This window comes from Macaca fascicularis, chromosome 20 (assembly GCF_037993035.2).
Source record: "Macaca fascicularis isolate 582-1 chromosome 20, T2T-MFA8v1.1".
In the NCBI taxonomy this organism is placed as follows: Eukaryota; Metazoa; Chordata; class Mammalia; order Primates; family Cercopithecidae; genus Macaca; species Macaca fascicularis.
The window spans coordinates 85,729,302-85,750,567 of NC_088394.1; the positions used below are offsets into that span (position 1 = coordinate 85,729,302).

General features: G+C 51.0%; 1 protein-coding gene across 50 annotated transcripts in view; it reads right to left on the reverse strand.

The window, feature by feature from the left end:
* FANCA (FA complementation group A) overlaps positions 1 to 20,443 on the reverse strand; it is a 74,191-nt gene extending 53,748 nt beyond the window's left edge. For 44 of the 50 annotated variants that reach the window (XR_012429422.1, XR_012429424.1, XR_012429421.1 and 41 more), the window contains exons 1-11: positions 20,331 to 20,443; positions 19,642 to 19,751; positions 18,377 to 18,470; positions 13,595 to 13,737; positions 13,373 to 13,468; positions 11,048 to 11,121; positions 7,755 to 7,867; positions 6,155 to 6,237; positions 4,709 to 4,742; positions 4,202 to 4,268; positions 831 to 943 (exon numbers count right to left, since the gene is read on the reverse strand). Coding sequence is in view for 30 of the 50 variants with exons in the window: in XM_074028084.1 (XP_073884185.1) it covers positions 831 to 943; positions 4,202 to 4,268; positions 4,709 to 4,742; positions 6,155 to 6,237; positions 7,755 to 7,867; positions 11,048 to 11,121; positions 13,373 to 13,468; positions 13,595 to 13,737; positions 18,377 to 18,470; positions 19,642 to 19,751; positions 20,331 to 20,409 (1,006 nt within the window). In the remaining 20 variants the exon portion in view is untranslated. Of the gene's footprint in view, positions 1 to 830; positions 944 to 4,201; positions 4,269 to 4,708; positions 4,743 to 6,154; positions 6,238 to 7,754; positions 7,868 to 11,047; positions 11,122 to 13,372; positions 13,469 to 13,594; positions 13,738 to 18,376; positions 18,471 to 19,641; positions 19,752 to 20,330 lie in introns of those variants that run through there. The other 6 variants (XR_012429411.1, XM_074028089.1, XM_074028088.1 and 3 more) reach the window with 3 other exon arrangements.
* Positions 20,444 to 21,266: the final 823 nt, after the last annotated feature.

Genomic DNA, 21,266 nt, shown 5'->3' on the forward strand with positions numbered 1-21,266 from the left:
AGCACTTTGGGAGGCCGAGGCGGGTGGATTACCTGAGGTTAGGAGTTCAAGACCAGCGTGGCCAACATGGTCAAATCCCTCTCTACTAAAAATACAAAATTTAGCCAGGCATGGTGGCACACGCCTGTAATCCCAGCTACTTGGGAGGCTGAACCAGGAGAATGTTTGAACCCGGGAGGTGGAGGCTGCAGTGAGCCGAGATCACACAACTGCACTCCAGCCTGGGCAACAGAGCGAAACTCCGTCTCCAATAAAGAAATAAATAAAAAGATACTTCTAATTTAGGCTGGGTGCGGTGGCTCACACCTGTAATGCCAACACCTCAACACTTTGGGAGGCCGAGCTGGGCGGAGCACCTGAGGTCAGGAGTTTGAGACCAGCCTGTCCAACATGGTGAAATGCCACCTCTACTAAAAATACAAAAAATTAGTCGGGTATGGTGGCTGGTGCCTGTAGTCCCAGCTACTTGGGAGGGTGAGATACGAGAATTGCTTGAACCTGGGAGGCGGAGATTGCAGTGAGCTGAGATTGTGTCACTGCACCCCAGCCTGGGAAAGTAAGACTCCGACTCAAAAAAAAAAAAAAAAAAAAAAAGAGGTATTTCTATTTTAGTGACAATTATTTTGTCCACTCATAGTTCTGAATTTTCTTATAAGAATCTGTTCCTTTCAGATGAAAGGATATTCAGTAACAATCTCAGGCACCTCAGGACCCAATCTCTGCTTGAGGTCCCAGAGCTCCTGGCATCTCCCGTCAGCGTTACCAAGGCAACAGCGCAACAACAATCCCCAAACTGGGCAGCAACTGAGCAGCCTCCGCTCGGGGCCCACCTTTCAGCAGAGGGCTGTGAGTGAGTATCTGAGTCAACGTGTGACTGAAGAACCTCTTCGGAGAATCTGTGGAGATGACACTGCCGAGCATGTGTCCACTGAACACGCCGAACCTGCCAATGCAGCAGAAAGAGGGTTCAGGAAAGGGAAGGTGCCCTGCACGCCACTCATCGATCCCAGCACAAACTGTGGCTCAGGCTCGCCCCTTCTTTTTCTTTTTTTTTTTTTTTAGACAGCGTTTCCCTCTGTCGGAGTTTCCCTCTGTCACCCAGGCTGGAGTGCAGTGGTGCGATCTCGGCTCACTGCAAGCTCCGCCTCCAGGGTTCACACCATTCTCCTGCCTCAGTCTCCTGAGTAGCTGGGACTACAGGCGCCTGCTACCATGCCCAGCTAATTTTTTTTTTTTTTTTGTATTTTTAGTAGAGACAGGGTTTCACATGTTAGCCAGGATGGTCTTGATCTCCTGACCTCATGATCTGCCCGCCTCGGCCTCCCAAAGTGCTGGGATTACAGGCGTGAGTCACTGCGCCTGGCCCAGGCTCGCCCTTTATTTATTTATTTATTTATTTATTTTATTATTATTTTTTTTTTTTTAGATGGAGTCTCGCTCTGTCGCCCAGGCCGGATCTCAGCTCACTGCAAGCTCCGCTTCCCGGGTTCCCGCCATTCTCCGGCCTCAGCCTCCCGAGTAGCTGGGACTACAGGCGCCCGCCACCTCGCCCGGCTAGTTTTTGTATTTCTTAGTAGAGACGGGGTTTCACCGTGTTAGCCAGGATGGTCTCGATCTCCTGACCTCGTGATCTGCCCGTCTCGGCCTCCCAAAGTGCTGGGATTACAGGCTTGAGCCACCGCGCCCGGCCTCGCCCTTTCTTTTTTTTTTTTTTTTTTTTTTTTTTGAGACAGAGTCTCGCTTAGTCGCCCAGGCTAGAGTGCAATGGCGCGATCTCGGCTCACTGCAAGCTCCGCCTCCCGGGTTCACGCCATTCTCCTGCCTCAGCCTCCCGAGTAGCTGGGACTACAGGCGCCCGCCGCCTCGCCCGGTTAATTTTTTGCATTTTTAGTAGAGACGGGGTTTCACCGTGTTAGCCAGGATGGTCTCGATCTCCTGACCTCGTGATCCGCCCGCCTCGGCCTCCCAAAGTGCAGGGATTACAGGCGTGAGCCACCGCGCCCGGCCCTCGCCCTTTCTTTAAGGAAGGAAGGGGCTTTCTTGGCCAGGCCACTATAACCATGGATGTGAAACTGAATCCAAGGAGGTGGCAATTCAACGATAAAGGAGACAAGGCAATGGCGAAGCCCACGGAGCAGAGCAGCGGAAGCAAGCAGAAGGAAACAGGTTGGGAAGGGCAGGCTGCACCGCACCCAGGAGTGGAGCAGCAGAAGCCAACCCCACGGGGCCTCAGCGGCACTCTCTGCAAAACGGAACTCCCCCAGAGGGTCGTGCCAAGCCTGCGAGGAGAAGAGCTCAGCACACCAGGGCCTCAAACACTGCAGTCACAACAGGGGCTGAGGCCAGCTCTGTCCATGAAGATGAGGAAGGAATGGATGGGACTACAGTTTCCTGGGCCATCTGTGTGAGAGAACAGGACGTTCTAGGGGGGAATAGGGTCACAGAGCCAGGTGGCAAGAGCACTTGAGGTCTATTAGCCTGCTATACCCCAGTAGGCCCATACAGACCACCAAAGCCCAGCCCAGACCCCCTGAGGCTTTACAACCTGCAACCAGCAAGGGGTACTTTAAGCCGACTCCCCAGGTAAGAAAATCAAGGGTCCAGCTGGGCACGGTGGCTCATGCCTGTAATCCCAGAACTTTAGAAGGCCCAGGTGGGTGTATCACTTGAGGTCACGAGTTCGAGACCAGCCTGACCAATACAATGAAACCCCGTGTCTACTAAAAAATACAAAATACAAAATTACAGGCTCGTGCTAGGTATGGTGATGCACACCTGTAATCCCAGCTACTCAGGAGGCTGAGGCAGGAGAATCGATTGAACCTGGGAGGCAGAGGTTGCGGTGAGCAGAGATCACACCATTGCATTCGAGCCTGGGTAACATGAGCAAAACTCTGTCTCAAAAATAAATTATTGGCAACTAATTACAAAATTTAAAAAGCAGCAGGTCAGTGGTTGTTATCTGCCGCTCAGGACATCAGTGTGAGTAATCTTATCATGCAGATTATTTTAAAAAGCCCTTGCCACAGACTAAACTGTATCCCCACAAAGTTCCTCTGTTGAAGCCCAGCCTCTCCAGGTGGGTGCTGAGAAGGCCTAGGTGATGATGAGATAACCGCCCGGAGAAGACACCAGAGGGCTTGCTCTCCCCTCTCTACCTCATGAGGACACAGAAAAAGGAGGTCTCCTGCAAGCCAGGAAGAGGGTCCTCACCAGAACCCAACCTCGGGGGCACCCTGACCTCCAACTTCCAGCCTCCACCGCTGTGAAACACACCTGCATCCACACTGCAGTCTCTGGCACTTTGTCACAGCAGCCTAAGCTAACTGATGCACACAAACATTCAGAAAATCACACAGTGCTTTATTCACTGTTCCACTAAAAGTACCAAATGGTACAACACATTTAATTGAGCAGTTAAACAGTTACTTGTGAGGGATGCGAAATAAGGAGCAAATTAATTAAAGAATAAGAAGGTTGACAAGGCCTGGAAACGGTGGGGAATTCTACTGATTTCTTACAAGGCCTGGAAACGGTGGGGAATTCTACGGGTTTCTCAAGACTTCACTTCAAGGTCCCCTGACCACATTAGAGGGAAGCAAACCCCAGAGCCCCATTTCCACCAAACCCCGACGTCCACCTTCCACCCAGCCCCACTCCTCAGCTTCCGCCTCCCCACCTATAGAGGTCTCCGCACATCTCCACAGGGCCGTGGAGAGAAAAAGCAAATAGGCCCAAGCTTTGCCTACTGGTGAATCTGAGCAGGACCTGTGGAGGGCAGGCAGCGGGAGTCTGTAGAGGTGCGGCTGCCGTGTGTTCTGGAAATGTGGGGCGCTGAGAGGCAGGGCAAGCTCTAGAGCCGGGACCACACCCAGGGGAGGAGGAGCAAGGGGAGACTCCACAAAGGGGAGGAGGTCACAGTGAGCGGGACAAAGCACTGGTACAGGACTTCCAGAGGCGGAACAGGATCCTGCAGCGGGCACACCTTCCGACCTCGTCCTCACGGGGAAAAGGCTGACCGGAGCATTCCCAGGGCTTTCCCACGGTCGCCTCCTCCTCACGCACGTTATCGTAACCGGCAGAGGAAGTGTGCTCAGGAGTGGGCTGCCGAAGCTCTGGAGGTGTTTAAAATGTCTTGGCTCTTTAATTTGGCAGGAACCCCCCTGCAGCACACTCAGGCAGGCCACCCTCAAGAACATACCAGCACCTCACGGTCTTGTGAGTGGAGGACTCCTCTTGTACTCCAGCAGCCAAAGCGTCAAGTGCAACTGACGACAGAGCCAGGAACAGAAAACAGATGTCAGCATACAGTGGCAGCCCCCCAGAAACAATCCCCAAGTGCTTTCGGACATGGGACCCACTTCCAGTCCTCCAGAGGGCCCACATCCATCAAGACGTCTACAATCTGGAAGCCATTAATCAAAACACAGACAATAAAACGCTTCCCTGTTACCCACACATTAACATGGTATCCCTTCACAGCTCTGAAAATTAAATCTAAAGCCGCTAGGAACTGGAAACCAGAGTAAGAATGGGAAGGTAAATCCACACCAAATTACAACCAAAACAAGGGCATTCCAGTACCAGGACTCTACACAGTGAAACATATGGGGGAGAAACACCTCAAATGGAAAGGCAGAAAACGGACAGACTTGCTGATAAGCAAACTAAGTCATTTACAGTCTGGGCCACAGGGCAATTAACTTACAAATCAGCATTCTCTGCAGTACATCAACCGCGACCTGTCAGAATAGAATGTGAATTACCATCACGTGGTACTTTTCTGTAATTTGTGTGATACCTGCATCACACAAGGAATTATTACTTGTTACTCTAAGAAACGGACTTTACAAATTAAAAACCTTCATAGGTCTAGAAAGTATCCCAACAATGAAGGGACCCAGACAGAGTCAGAAGGCTGAACTTTCTGGAATTACCCTAAGGCTGCTCTCAGCATGGCCTGAGGCTGTGAGCCTAGGACTGGGCAGGACACTGGCTTTCACAGGCACAGAGTTTTGCTGCAGTACTTCAGTGGAGAGAGGAAGCACACGCCTTGAATCTGGGCTATGGAACTAAAGACTTTCACCCTTGATGCCTCTAGAGCCAGAAGACGGTGAGAAGGTGCCACTGTCCATTTCCCTTCTTCACATCTCCTGGGCTTAAAGCACACCGCTACTCAGGGAACAACTCATGGTAACAATAAAACAGACTTCCTCAAACAAAGCCCACAGACTGCAGTATAGAAATGTCAGGCCGGGCGCGGTGGCTCAAGCCTGTAATCCCAGCACTTTGGGAGGCCGAGGCGGGCGGATCTGTCGCCCAGGCTGGAGTGCAGTGGCGCAATCTCAGCTCACCGCAAGCTCTGCCTCCAGGTTTCACGCCATTCTCCTGCCTCAGCCTCCCGAGTGGCTGGGGCCACAGGTGCCTGCCACCACGACTGGTTAATTTTTTGTATTTTTTTTTTTTTTTTTCAGTAGAGAAGCGGTTTCACCGTGTTAGCCAGGATGGTCCCGATCTCCGGACCTTGTGATCCGCCCGCCTCGGCCTCCCAAAGTGCTGGGATTGCAGGCGTGAGCCTCAGCGCCCGGCCGGCTATTCTCTTTTTTTAAAGTGAAATCCTGTCATTTGCGGCAACAGGAATGGAACTGAAGGCCATTATGTGAAGTGACATAAGCCAGGCACAGAAGGACAAGTATTGCACGTTATCACTCGTATGTGGGAGCTGAAAAGCGGATCTTGTGGAGGTGGAGTAGAATGAGAGACACCAGAGATGAGAAGGGTATATGTGGTGGGGAAATGACGAGAGTTGGTCACCGGGTACAAACATACAGCTAGACAGAAGTTCTCATGTTCCACAGCACAGTGAGGCGGCAACAGTTAACAACTGATTGTATATTTCAAAATAACTGTAATATTTGAAATGTTGACAACACACAGAAAGGATACACACCGGAGGTGATGGATACTCTATATAAAGACTTGATCATTACACTCCATGCACATAAGAGTATCACATGTACCCCATAAATACTGCAAACCGCATGTTTCAAAAGAGAGACACATAGATATATTTCAACAGTTGGAATAAGGACAAGCTGCAGTCTATTTTCATGAGGCCGATTCTCCAAACTCTTCACTTGACTTTTCCTCCTACCTGCGGCATTTTTTCAGGCTCCACAGTTCTTCTTAGATCTGAGTTTTTCTGAAATCCCCTCAAAACAAACATTTGCACAAAATCTGAAAAACCACAAAACCAAAGTATTTATGAACATCGTGGTCTCCAAGCAACTGTCAACGGCACAGACCATCCACTTCAGAGGAGCATACGGCTTGGGCCCACCAGGACCCCTGTGAGCAGCTCCTAGCCTGAGAGGAACCTTACAGAAGTTACTGCTCACCTGACCACAGCCACACTAGCATTCACAAGACCCAATCAGAACCCTTAGATGAGCCAGATGCTTTCCTGTTGCAGTTCTATTTGAAAGGGAACAAATTTATAGGAAGATTTTTTTCCTTTCTTGTTTTGTGAGACGGAGTCTCCCTCTGTCGCCTGGGCTTGAGTGCAATGGCGCGATCGCTCTCACTGCAACCTCCGCCTCCCGGGTTCAAGCAATTCTCTGCCTCAGCCTCCCGAGTAGCTGGGACTACAGGCACCCGCCACCACACCCAGCTAATTTTTGTATTTTTTAGTAGAGACGGGGTTTTACCGTGTTAGCCAGGATGGTCTCGATCCCCTGACCTCGTGATCCACCCATCTCAGCCTCCCAAAGTGCTGGGATTACAGGTGTGAGCCACCAAACCCAGCCTAATTTTTATTAGTAGGCGTCATTTGTAGTGGGATGGGTCTCCCAGCAGGTGTCCCTGAGAACCCAAATATCCCAGAGAGGATATGAAATCTCACCAAGGAAAAGAGTCTCATCACTCAAACACAGCAGGCAAAGAGCCGGAAATTGAGCTTAAATGCACCTTCGAGATGGGGGTGGGGCAGCTCTCTAGGGCTGTCCTGCCGCCATCCGGGAGTGCACTGAGTGTACGTCCTCGTCAGGCTGGACTGGTCCGAGCCATTCTCGGTCTCTCAGCACCTTCTTAGTTTATGGGGGAACATTACAGTCCCAAGTTTTTCTCGTAATATCATTCCTCAGGAAGGCCAGGCATGGTGGCTCACGCCTATAATCCCAGCACTTTGGGGGGCCAAGGCGGGTGGATCACGAGGTCAGGAGTTCAAGACCAGCCTGGCCAACCTAATGAAACCCCGTCTCTACAAAAAATAAAAAAAAAAGTTAGCCAGGCATGGTGCCGCATGCCTGCAGTCCCAGCTACTCACGAGGCTGAGGCAGGAGAATCACTTGAACCTGGGAGGCGGAGCTTGCAGTGAGCCAAGATCATGCCACTGCACTCCAGCCTGGGCAGCAGCAGGAGACTGTCTCAAAAAAAAAAAAAAAAAAAAAAAAGGAATTACTGGCAAAGCAGGGGCCTGCTGCTTCAGAGGGCAGCAGCAGCTGCGGTCACTCTATGGGAAAGGTCCATGGAAACACTTAAACACATGTCAATGGGCCAACTTAGTATTTCCACACCAGTCAAGTTCAATGTGAACCCACAACAGGCTAAGACTGGGAGCCGTGTCCATGGGGACCCTCTCCCCATGGCCACAGGGAGAGAGGCTGTTCTGTCTCCCAGAGCACTTGAGAGTAAAAGGCATTATCACAGATCAAAATGAGTCTTACCCAAAAACCCGCGTCTTGTCATGAACGTACCAGAAAGCATGGCCCTGGCGACGTCGGCATGCTGGCAGGATGCTTCTATCTGTTCACAAAGGCAGCACAGATTCCTGAAGAGCCATGCTCCCACGGCATGCATGTCGGGATGGCTGGAGACACACACAGACAGACCGATGGCTCAACTCAGTCCCATCATCAGGGGATTCAGCTGAGCCATATGTCTCAATTTCTTTTTTTGAGACAGTTTTTTGCTGTCACCCAGGCTGGAGTGCAGCGGTACAATCACAGTCACTGCACCCTCAACTTCCCAGGCTCAAGCAATCCTTCCATCTCAGCCTCCTGAGTAGTTGGGACAACAGGTGCGGACCACTACGCCCAGCTGGAGGTCTTACTACTTTGCCCAGGCTGGACTCACACTCCCGGGCTCAGGAGTCCCACACCTTGCCCTCCCCAAGTGCTGGATGACTGGTGTGAGTCGCCGCACCCGGAACGGCTGGTGTGAGGCACCTCGCCCAGGCTCAAGTTATTTTCTAATTTCCCTTTCGACTTCTTTGACCCATTATGTTGTTCAACTTCCAAATACTGTGGATTTTCCCAATTCCCTTATGTTGCTGATTCTAATTAAATTCATTTGTGGTTAGAGAACATATTTTGAATGATTTCAACCCTTCTAAATGTATTCCTATTTGTTTTATGGCCTGAATCTTTTTTTTTTTTCTTGAGACAGCTTCACTCTTGTCATCCAGGCTGGAGTGCAATGGCACAATCTCCGCTCACTACAACCTCCATCTCCTGGATTCAACCAATTCTCCTGCCTCAGCCTCCTGAACAGCTGGCATTACAGGCACCTGCCACCATGCCTGGCTAATTTTTGTAATTTTAGTAGAGACGTGGTTTCACCATGTTGGACAGGCTGGTCTTGAACTCCTGACCTCAGGTGATCCGCCTGCCTTGACCTCCCAAAGTGCTGGGATTACAGGCGTGAGCCACCGCAACTGGCCTTGGCCTAAACCTTATGCTCTATCCTGGGGACTGTTCCATTTAAACTTACGAATACGCATTCTGCTACTCGGTGGAGTATTCCACAGTCAGTCAGGTCAGCTGGTTTGTAGCATTCAACTTCTACATCATTCTTTTTTTTTGAGACGGAGTCTTGCTCCGTCGCCCAGGCTGGAGTGCAGTGGTGCAATCTCGGCTCACTGCAAGCTCCGCCTCCTGGGTTCACGCCACTCTCCTGCCTCAGCCTCCCGTGTAGCTGGGACTACAGGCGCCTGCCACCACGCCCCGCTAATTTTTTGTATTTTTAGAAGAGACGGGGTTTCACTGTGTTAGCCAGGATGGTTTCGATCTCCTGACCTCGTGATCCACCCGCCTCGGCCTCCCAAAGTGCTGGGATCACAGATGTGAGCCACCGTGCCCGGCCTGAGCCACTGCGCCCAGCCTGTATCATTCTTAATCTGACTTGTTCTATCCATTACTGAAAGGGGGGTATTGAAATCTCTAATGATTATTGCTGGAATGTCTATTTCTCCCTTTAATTCTGGCCATTTTTGCTTCATAGATTTTGGTGCTCTGAGATTAGGTGCGTATATCCTAGGCAGCAGGTTTTTCTTTCTTTTTTTTTTTTGAGATGAAATTTTGCTCTAGGCCAAGGCAGGCATATCCAAGGTCAGGAGTTCAAGACCAGCCTAGCCAACATGGAGAAACCCCATCTCTACTAAACATACAAAAATTAGCCGGGCGTGGTGGCGGGTAACCTGTAATCCCAGCTACTCGGGAGACTGAGGCAGAAGAATCGCTTAAAACCAGAAGGCGTAGGTTGCAGTGTTCCGAGACCACACCACTGCACTCCAGCCCGGGGAACAAGAGCAAAACTCCATTTCAAAAAAATGAAATAAAAAATATTATTCCGGTTGGGCATGGTGGCCCATGCCTGTAATCCAAGAACTGTCAAGAAATCAAGACCATCCTGGCCAACATGGTGAAACCCTGTCTCTACTAAAGATACAAAAATTAGCTGCATGTGGTGGCACACACCTACAGTCCCAGCTACTCAGGAGGCTGAGGCAGAATTGCTCGAACCTGGGAGGTGGAGGTTGCAGTGAGCCCAGATCACACCACTACACTCCAGCCTGGTGACAGAGTGGGTCTCCACCTCAAAACGAAAAAAAAGGCCAGGCAAGGTGGTTCACGCCTGTAATCCCAGCACTTTGGGAGGCCAAGGCAGGTGGATCACCTGAGGTCAAGACTTTGAGACCAGCCTGGCTAACATGGCGAAACCCCATCTCAATTAAAAATAACAAAAATTGCCAGGCACAGTGGCTCCCGCCTGTAATCTCAGCACTTTGGGAGGCCAAGGCGGGCAGATCACAAAGTCAGGAGATCAAGATCCTGGCTAACACGGTGAAACCCTGTCTCTACTAAAAATACCAACATTGGCCAGGCACAGTGGCTCACATCTGTAATCCCAGCACTTTGGGAGGCCGAGGCGGGCGAATCACGAGGTCAGGAGATCGAGACCATCCTGCCTAACATGGTGAAATCCCGTCTCTGCTAAAAATACAAAACAATTAGCCGGGTATGGTGGCGGGTGCCTTTAGTCCCAGCTACTCCAGAGGCTGAGGCAGGAGAATGGCGTGAACCCAGGAGGTGGAGCTTGCAGTGAGCCGAGATCGTGCCACTGCACTCCAGCCTGGGAGACAGAACAAGACTCTGTCTCAAAAAAAAAAAAAAAACAAATACAAATACAAATATTAGCCGGGTATGGTGGCGGGCATCTGTAGTCCCAGCTACTTGGGAAGCTGAGGCAGGAGAATGGCACGAACCCGGGAGGCAGAGGTTGCAGTGAGTCGACATTGTGCCACTGCACTCCAGCCTGGGCGACAGAACGAGACTCCATCTCTAAAAAAAATAATAAATAGTAACAAAAACCAGCTGGGTGACGAGGTGGGCGCCTGTATTCCCAGCGACTTGGGAGGCTGAGGCAGAAGAATCGCTTGAAACCAGGACGCGGAGGTTGCAGTGAGCCGAGATTGTGCCACAGCACTCCAGCCTGGGCAACAAGAGTGACACTCTGTCTCAGAAAAAAAAAAAAAAACATAAAAAAGAAAAAAAACACACACACAAAAAAACACAGATGTTCTCTTGAAATAATGAAACAACAGTTCCTCCAGGTCTAGTCTAGTATAAATATGCAATGCAATCTAGTCTAGTATAAATTATATTTCAAAGCCAAAAATGAAACCCATCTGATTTTGGGCTTATGAAATATAATTTATACTAGACTAGATTGCAAAAACAGTAACACCGAATCATCGTTAGTACGCTACCTTTCCAGCAGCTCTTCCAGGCTCACGATGCCTTGTACATGAAGATGCCACACCACTTCAAGCAACAAAGAATTCTGGAAAAAAAAAAAAACAGTAGTTTGAGTCCTTTATGCGTGCATTTTCCTACAAAATGTTCAGCCTTGCCGGGCGCGGTGGCTCACGCCTGTAATCCCAGCACTTTGGGAGGCCGAGGCGGGCGGATCACAAGGTCAGGAGATCGAGACCACGGTGAAACCCCGTCTCTACTAAAAATACAAAAAATTAGCCGGGCGCAGTTGTGGGCGCCTGTAGTCCCAGCTACTCGGGAGGCTGAGGCAGGAGAATGGCGTGAACCCGGGAGGCGGAGCTTGCAGTGAGCCGAGATCGCGCCACTGCACTCCAGCCTGGGCGACAGAGCGAGACTCCGTCTCAAAAAAAAAAGAAAAAAAAAGAAATACATCGTTTTTTACAAAACTGTCCTTGTTTTCAAACCCCCTGGCCTTTGGGCACGCACATACCATTGCCCAACACTTGCTTCTCCTTCCCTTTTCCTACTGCTTCAGCCGGGGCTCCAGTGGAGCCTACTTCCAACTCTTTCTCCACACTGCAGCCAACACAGTATTACAAACACCTGACATGACAATCGCTCCTTCAGAAGCCTTCACTGGCTCCTCGTAGCTGCCACGACAAAGGTCAGCCTTCAGTGTGCCCTGTGCGTGTCCCTTGTCTTTCTCACTCAACCCTCTCCCATTTGATAACCCTCCATGTAGCTCAGACCCTGTGCCACTCACTGAACACTGTGTCCCAGTCACAGTGCCCTGATCTCCCTGTGGCCTCCCCTTCTCATCCCCCTAACTCACACTCTTCAGTCTGTGCAGGAAGGCTTCCCTAACTCTCCAATCTGATAGGCATGTCTATCTTCTTCGTAAACCTGTGAGCACCTGTAGCATCGCACTTCTTGTGGATTTAGTGGCTTGTTTCCCCAGCTAGATGACAATGAGAGCAGGGACCAAAGCAGTAACTGAAAAATCTAATGAACCCTATAATGTATGCTGGATAAAAGAATGGGAAAGGCTGGACAGTGGGTCACGCCTGTAATCCCAGCACTTTGGGAGGCCAAGATGGGCAGATCACCTGAGGTCAGGAATTGAAGACCAACCTGGCCAACATGGTGAAACCTCATCTCTACTAAAGATACAAAAATTAACTGGGCATGGTGGCACGTGCCTGTAATCCCAGCTACTCAGGGGGCTGAGGCAGGACAATCGCTTGTACCTGGGAGGCAGAGGTTGCACTGAGCCAAGATCGCTCCACTGCACTCCAGCCTGGGCAGCAGAGCAATACCCTGTCTCAAAAATATAAAAAAAAACCCAAAACACCAGGCGCAGTGGCTCACACCTGTAATCACAGCACTTTGGGAGGCCGAGGTGGGCAGATCATGAGGTCAGGATACTTGAGACCACCCTGGCTAACACAGTAAAACTCCATCTCTACTAAAAATACAAAAAATTAGCTGGGTGTGGTGGTGGGCGCCTGTAGTCCCAAGTACTCAGCAGGCTGAGGCAAGACAATCACTTGAACCTAGGAGGCAGAGGTTGCAGTGAGCCAAGATGGCGCCACTGCATTCCAGCCTGGGCGAGAGAGCAAGACTTCATCTCAAAAAAAAAAAAGAAAAAAAAAAAGAAGAAGAAAAAAGAATAGGAAAAAAATGACGAACCAAGGTGAATAAATGATCACCTTGGTTCTTTGCTTTTTCTGTGTATTTACTAATTTCGTTTAGTACTACCAAATGTTTTGCATTCTTTCCATTCATCGAAAGTCTATAATTCTACTAAGTTCAAAATGCTTCAAAAAAGAGCAGGTAAGAATCATTTGTATATTTTATCATTAGGCTGGGCATGGTGGCTCATCCCTGCAATCCCAGCACTTTGGGAGGCCCAAGAGGGAGGACTGCTTGATGCCAGGAGTCCAAGACCTGCCTGGGCAATATAGCAAGACCCTGTCTCTGAAAAAAAATTACATACTTTTTTTTTTTTAATAGTTTACTATACTGCCCTGGAAAATTCTTAATAATAATAAACCCAAGAAGGCTAAACATGTTTTATAATATATTTTATTCTAATAAACTAGTTACTAATGATAGGTAAATAGTGACAAAAATGGTAATTGAAGGTACTTTCTTTCCAATCCACAGATGATTTCTAAACCCTTTTTCATCCACTCTCTGTAATTAATGAGAAGCTCGGCAGAATTCCCGAGAAAACCCAGGTACTCTGTTGCCTCCATCTCGATCAACAGAACATTGCCTGGAACACTGGAGAGCCAGAGTTGCAATCTCAAATTTACCTGTATTTTCCATAATTCTTGACAGAAGGAAAGTCGGGAGAACATACTGTGTGCCAGTAAATACTGAGCAAACTCTAACAGGGAAGACAGCTTCTTCTGAAAAGACAGATTACATTTTTTAAAAAACAGATTACCTGAAACAATATTAAAGAAATGTCCTGTTTTCCCAACCAGCTTAAAAGTAACAATGGGCAGGTCTCCTCATCCTGGCTGGTGTCTTACTCTCTGCTCCACAGTCAGCAGCACAGGGTGACTGGTCTCCGCTGCAGCTGTGCAGACCTGTCCCACGCTGGAGGCAACCATCCCGGCTGAGAGAACACCCACGGGAACCCCCAGCCTTGAGGCCTGATCCTGCAAAGTAGAGCCTTAAACACAAAACAAAACCACAGCTTTCTCTTAACACATGAGACAAAATCTAAAACCAAAGACTTGCTGTTTCAAATGCCTTATTTTTGGCCGGGTGCGGTGGCTCACGCCTGTAATCCCAGCACTTCGGGAGGCCGAGGCGGGCAGATCACGAGGTCAGGAGATCGAGACCATCCTGGCTAACATGGTGAAACCCCGTCTCTACTAAAAATACAAAAAATTAGCCAGGCGTGGTGGCGGTGCCTGTAGTCCCAGCTACTCGGGAGGCTGAGGCAGGAGAATGGCGGGAACCCGGGAGACAGAGCTTGCAGTGAGCTGAGATCATGCCACTCACTCCAGCCTGGGCCACAGAGCGAGACTCTGTCTCAAAAAAATAAATAAATAAATAAAAATAATAAAATAAAATGCCTTATTTTAAGATGCAGCACACGCACAAAAAATGCCTTTTAAAGGGGGAAAATAGATACAAAGGGAAAAACGTGAGATAAAAATTAGAATTTGATGACCCAAGCAGCGCACAATAAAACTGGTGGCAACACCCGAACCCAGAGTTACGCATTCGTATTCGTTACGTTCCCACGACACAAAAGAAGCAAGGTAAAGAATACATTCTGACCAAGAACTTTATCATCTTTTTCCAAAGGAGCACAATCGAGAACTCCAGCAGGCTCTTTCAATTACATTGTTTTTCCAATTACTTCAGAGATAACCCTGCTCCTGTTGACTCACATTGATGGTTGTGTGAAAATCAGGCAGGGATTTCCCAGTGCTCTGACATGTACCTGGTAGGCAGGTACAGTCACAGCTGTGCTCAGTCCACAGGCCACCGAGTGGAACCTCACTAACAGCCTGCAGCAGCCACCATTCTCCCGAGCAGCCACTGGTCTGCGTTCAATACAGTGAGAAATGGTCAGCAACCTGGAAGCAGGCAATGCCAATAAGCTATTTTCTAATTTATTTGCCTTCCAAAATTTTTTCTTTTTCGTTTTTTTGCAATGGTGTCTTGCACTGTCGCCCAGGCTGGAGTGCAACAGCGCCATCTCGGCTCACTGCAGCCTCCACTTCCCAGGTTCAAGCAATTCTCCTGCCTCGGCCTCCAACACAGCTGGGATTACAGACATGCATCACTATGCTCAGTTAATTTTTTATATTTTTAGTAGAGATGGGGTTTCACTATGTTGGCCAGGCTGGTCTCTAACTCCTGACCTCATAATCTGCCCACCTTGGCCTCCCAAACTGCTGGGATTACAGGTGTGAGCCACCACGCCAAGCCAAAACTAATTGCTTAAAAAAACTGGGCCGGGTGCGGTGGTTCACGCCGCAATCCCAGCACTTTGGGAGGCTGAGGCGGGCGGATCACGATGTCAGGAGATCGAGACCATCCTGGCTAACACGGTGAATCCCCGTCTCTACTAAAAATACAAAAACAAAATTAGCCAGGTGTAGTGGTAGATGTCTGTAGTTCCAGCTACTCGGGAGGCTGAGGCAGAGAATGGTGTGAACCTGGGAGGCGGAGTTTGCAGTGAGCCGAGGTCGCACCACTGCACTGCAGCCTGGGCGACAGAGCCAGACTCCGTCTCAAAAAAAAAACAACAACAACAACAACAACAAAAAACTGGAGGCCAGGCTCGGTGGCTCACGCCTGTAATCCAAGCACTTTGGGAAGCCGAGGCGGGTGGATCACCTGAGGTCGGGAGTTTGAGACCAGCCTGACCAACATGGTAAAACCCTCTCTCTACTAGAAATACAAAATTAGCCAGGCATGGTGGTGCATGCCTGTAATCCCAGGTACTCGGGAGGCTGAGGCAGGAGAATCGCTTTAACTCGGGAGGCAGAGGTTGCAGTGAGTCGAGATCACGCCACTGCACTCCAGCCTGGACAACGAGAGCAAAACTCCATCTCAAAAAAAAACACAAAAAACTGGAGACTGCAATACGTGCCTGTTTTTGTAATGTACTGAATCTAAAAACACATTATCAACACATAAGTTAAAACATTTACAGGCCGGGGACGGTGGCTCATGCCTGTAATCCCAACAGTACGGGAGGCCAAGGAGGGTGGATCACGAGGCCAGGAGTTCGAGACCAGCCTGGCCAAGACGGTGAAACCCCGTCTCTACTAAAAATACAAAAATTAGGTGGACGCAGCGGCGGGCACCAGTAATCCCAGCTACTCGGGAGGCTGAGGCAAGAGACTTGCTTGAACCCAGGAGGCAGAGGATGAAGTGAGCCGAGACTGCGCCACTACACTCCAACCTGGGCAACAGAGCAAGACTTGGTCTCAAAAAAAAAAAAAAAAAAAATTTACAATAATTATAGAAGCTTAAAATTATAATGTGAGAAATCATCAACTGTTGATGAAATTCTCGGTAGAAAAGTAGACAGATCGGGCACAGTGGCTCAGGCCTGCAATCCCAACACCGTGGGAGGCTGAGGTGAACGGATGGCTTGAGCTCAGGAGTTTGAGACCAGTCTGGGCAACTGGCAAAACGCTGTCTCTACAAAAAAATTAGCCAGGCATGGTGGTGCACACCTGTAGTCCCAGCTACTCAAGAGGTTGGGGTGGGAGGATCACTTGAGCCCAGGTCAAGACTGCAGTGAACCGTGATTGCACTCCAGCGTGGGCAACAGAATGTTTTTTTTGTTTTGTTTTGTTTTTGTTTTTTGAGACGGAGTCTCGCTCTGTCGCCCAGGCTGGAGTGCAGTGGCGCGATCTCGGCTCACTGCAAGCTCCGCCTCCTGGGTTTACACCATTCTCCTGCCTCGGCCTCCTGAGTAGCTGGGACTACAGGCGCCCACCACCGCGCCCAGCTAATTTTTTGTATTTTTAGTAGAGACGGGGTTTCACCGTGGTCTCGATCTCCTGACCTTGTGATCCGCCCGCCTCGGCCTCCCAAAGTGCTGGGATTACAGGCGTGAGCCACCGCGCCCGGCCTTTTTTTTTTTAAAAAAAAGCAGACAATTCCTTTTTTTTTTTTAAGACGTAGTTTTGTTCTTGTTGCCCAGGCTGGTGTGCAATGGAGGGGTCTCGGCTCACTGCAACCTCCGCCTCCCAAGTTCAAGTAACTCTCCTGCCTCAGCCTCCTGAGTAGCTGGGACTATAGGCACCTGCCACCACACCAAGCTAATTTTTGTATTTTTAGTAGAGACAGGGTTTCACCACGTTGGTCAAGCTGGTCTCAAATCCCGACCTCAGGTAATTTGCACGCCTGAGCCTCCCAAAGTGCTGGGATTACAGGCGTGAGCCACTGTGCCCGGCCAACCATGCCAATTTCTAGTCGTTTGTTTCCAATGTATCTCCACGGGAAAGTCTGTTTTTATCTACAAGGCTTTTACTGTGCGTGTGTGTGCGTGTGTGTGTGTGTGTGTGCGCGCAGAAAAAAACAAACTGAAAAATTAATGAATCAAAGGTTTATCTGTGCGGCTAGTCTGGATCCTTGGAATAATATGTAATTTGTGAAATTCAAATATAATTGTAACAGTGAAAATCCGTATCATTTGCCAATGACATTCAGTGTTCAGTGGTCAAGGGAGCGTTATTACTGAAGGTTATTTTATTTTATTTTATTTATTTTTTTTTTTGAGACGGAGTCTCGCTTTGTCACCCAGGCTAGAGTGCAGTGGCCGGATCTCAGCTCACTGCAAACTCCGCCTCCTAGGTTCATGCCATTCTCCTGCCTCAGACTCCCACGTAGCTGGGACTACAGGCGCCCGCCACCACGCCCGGCTAGTTTTTTGTATGTTTCAGTAGAGACGGCGTTTCACCGTGTTAGCCAGGATGGTCTCGATCTCCTGACCTCGTGATCCACCCGTCTCGGCCTCCCAAAGTGCTGGGATTACAGGCTTGAGCCACCGCGCCCGGCCTACTTTATTTATTTTTTATTTTTTTTTGAGACGGAGTCTTGCTCTGTCGCCCAGGCTGGAGTGCAGTCGCGGGATCTCAGCTCACTGCAAGCTCCGCCTCCCGGGTTCACGCCATTCTCCTGCCTCAGCCTCTCGAGTAGCTGGGACTACAGGCGCCCACCACCGCGCCCGGCTAATTTTTTGTATTTTTTAGTAGAGACGGGGTTTCACCGTGTTAGCCAGGATGGTCTCGATCTCCTGACCTCGTGATCCGCCCATCTCGGCCTCCCAAAGTGCTGGGATTACAGGGTTGAGCCACCGCGACCGGCCTGAAGGTTATTTTAATAGAAACAAGTCATTACATAACAAAGACGTGAAGGATCAGAAAATAACTTAACTGTTGTTGACCCAGAACTTTCCCCATCTCCCACTCTCAAACTGGGGAGAGAAGGAGGTACCTAGAAAATTGCCTTCCCGTCTACTCTCCTGGGCACACCACAACCGGTCTCAACGAGCAAGGGGCAATCCCTGTTGCTGCTATATCCCATGTTTTTCCAAGGGACACTCTGGGTCCTACTGCTTCTGAGTTGCAGGTTGACTCAAACGCTGCTTTTAAACACAGCATCATAAGACGCCCAAGCACAAGTCACAAAAACATCACATAGAATTTGTGACCACACAAAGTGGAAATCCATCATCTGAGGAAATTTAAATTTCTACTTAATTTAGCAAACCATAGTTCCTATATAAAAACTCTTCTGCAATTCAAAATACAGAAAATGAAGCTGTAACTTACCTATAAAGGAACTAGAATGATTAGCATAGATCTCAGAACTGTCACAGTCAATCAATTTGCTGAGAGACAATTTTTTACACGGTGGACCTTCTACCTAGAATCCAAAACAATGAACTCCATTTAAAAAGTTCAAGTTCCAGGCCGGGCGCAGTGGCTCACGCCTGTAAACCCAGAACTTTGGGAGGCTGAGGTGGGCCGATCACGAGGTCAAGACCAGCCTGACCAACATAACGAAACCCTGTCTCTACTAAAAATACAAAAATTAGCCGGGCATGGTGGTGTGCACCTGTAGTCCCAGTCACTCAGGAGGCTGAGGCAGGAGAACTGCTTCAACCCGGGAGGTGGAGGCTGCAGTGAGCCGAGATCGCCCCACTGCACATCAGCTTGGACAACAGTGTCAGACTCTGTCTCAAAAAAAAAAAAAAAAAAAAAAATTCAAGCTCTGTGCATAAACACAAGCTGTGTGTAAGTAATGCTTCCCTACTGGGCTTTTTTTTTTTTTTTTTTTTGAGACGAAGTCCCCCAGGCTGGAGTGCAGAGGCGGGATCTCCCTCATTGCAACCTCGGGCACATTACAGGTGCCCGCCACCACACCCGACTACTTTTTATATTTTAAGTAGAGACAGGGTTTCACCATGTTGGTCAGGCTGGTCTTGGACTCCTGACCTCAAGTGATCCACTCGCTTCGGCCTCCCAAAGTGCTGGGATTACAGGCGTGAGCCACCACACCGGGCTTTTTTTTTTTTTTTTTTTTTTTGAGACAGTCTGGCTCTGTAAACCAGACCGGATTGCAAGTGGCGTGATTTCCGCTCACTGCAATTTCTGCCTCCCGGGTCCAGGTTCAACCAATTCTCCTGCCTCAGCTTCCCGAGTAGCTGGGATTACAGGCTCCCGCCACCACATCCAGCTACTTTTTGTATTTTTAGTAGAGACGGGGATTTCACCATGCTGGCCAGGCTGGTCTTGAACTCCTGACCTAGGATGATACACCCGCCTCGGCCTCCCCAAATGCTGGGATTACAGCCCTGAGCCACCGCGCCCGGCCTGTTTTTTTTGTTGTTGTTTTGTTTTTAATAAAAGAGGCGGGTTCTCACCCTGTTGCCCAGGCTGTTCCAGAACTCCTGGGCTCAGGCCACCCTTCCCCTCTGCGGGCCAGGCCACCGCGCCCGCCGCCTCGCGTGTTTTCTTAGGAAAGCTGTGCCGTGGCTGGGCTCAAAAACCCCGAACCCAAATCTGTCCGCAGACGGACCCCAGCTTCCTCTTACCTCAAGCAACAGGGCAGTCAGGTCCTGGTGGCTTCGCAGGAGGCGCACGGCTGAGTCCTTTAATTTCTGTGCCCTTTCAGGATTGCATTTCTGCCTCTTGAGCCTTCCCGCTATGGAGAGAAGTCGGTTCCAAACCATCACAGCCCCGTTTACACCCGGGGTCCCGGGCCCGACGCGCAGGACGCCGCGGGGAAACCCACCAGGGACACCCTCCCAAGAGCGGCCGCGGCTCCTCCCCAGGGCGCAGGTGTCGGGAAACTAAGGGAAACGGCGCCAGCGCGGACGCCGCGGAAGACGGCCCAAGAGGGCCCGAGTCAGGGGAGCCCGAGAAGGCTGGCGAGGGGCGGCCTCTGCGCTGAGGGGACCCACGCCGCCCACCCCAGGCCCGGCTCTGGCAGGGCGGCCGGCGGAGGCGGCGCTCGGGAAACCAGGGGGCGCCCCGCGGGCAGGGCCGGAGGGCGTCGGCCCAGGCGCAGGAGGGGCCGGGTCGGGGTCGGGGTCGGGGCCGGGTCCGGGCCGGGTCCGAGGCAGCCGCGCCGCCCCATCCTGGCGCCCGCCCCGCGCAACCCCCCGGGCGCGGCCTCCCGGGATCAGACCGGCGGAGGTTCCGGCGGGAAGGGATTGGGCGACCGGCGAAACCGTCCCGGGCCCGGTGCTGCCCACTCCCGCGGCCTGCCGCGCCCGCCTACCCAGCAGCTCGGCCCAGGACCTCCGGCGGCCCCCTGGGCCCTGGCCCGAGGCGGAGTTCGGGACCTGCAAGCCGGCCATGGAGTCAGCGCCTAGAGCCCTGGCGGCGGCGCCCTGCGCCCGAGCCCGCGCTGCCTTCTTATTGGCTGCGGCCAGGCGCGCGCGCCCGTTGGCTGGCGGCGGCCAGGCCGCGCCCCTCAGGTCGAGGCCTCGCGTGGCGGCCATGTTGGTCGTGGCGGAGGCGCCTGCGCGGTGATGTCCGGCTTGGGTTCGGCTGTGCGGCCGCGGTGTAGTCCGCTAGGGCGTCTCGCGCGGGGAGGCTGCGGCCCCTCAGGCGTGGTTCCTGCCGGGAATGACTGGGGTTGGTCCTGAAGCGACCACCTGGCCAACCAAGCCGAGGCAGGCGCAGAGCCCCGCGGGGAGCGCGGAGCCGCGCGCCTCTGAGCTCGGGGCAGCCGCTGTTCCTCCTCCCGGCGGCCGAACGGTCCCCGCGCTGGGCGGCGTTTCGGCAGCCGGAGACCGCGCGGTGGCCGCGCCTGTGCTCCCAGCGCTTTGGGAGGCCGAGGCTGGAGGGTCGCTTGAGCCCAGGAGTTCCAGACCAGCCTGGGGAACAGAGCGAGACCCCATCACTTTTCTTTGTTTTTGTTTGTTTGTTGTTTTTCCTTTTTTTTGAGACGGAGTCTCCCTCTGTCTCCCGGGCTGCAATGCAGTGGCGCGATCTCGGATCCTCAAGTGATTCTCCTGCCTCAGCCTCCCGAGTAGCTGGGATTGCAGGTGCGCGACACCACGCCTGGCTGATTTTTGTTATTTTTAGTAGAGACGTGGTTTTCTTTTAACCAGACTGGGCGGCAGAGCGAGACCCTGTCTCAAAACAAAACCCAACATAAGAATTGGTAAAAGCGAGTGCCGGCCGGGCGCGGTAGCTCAAGCCTGTAATC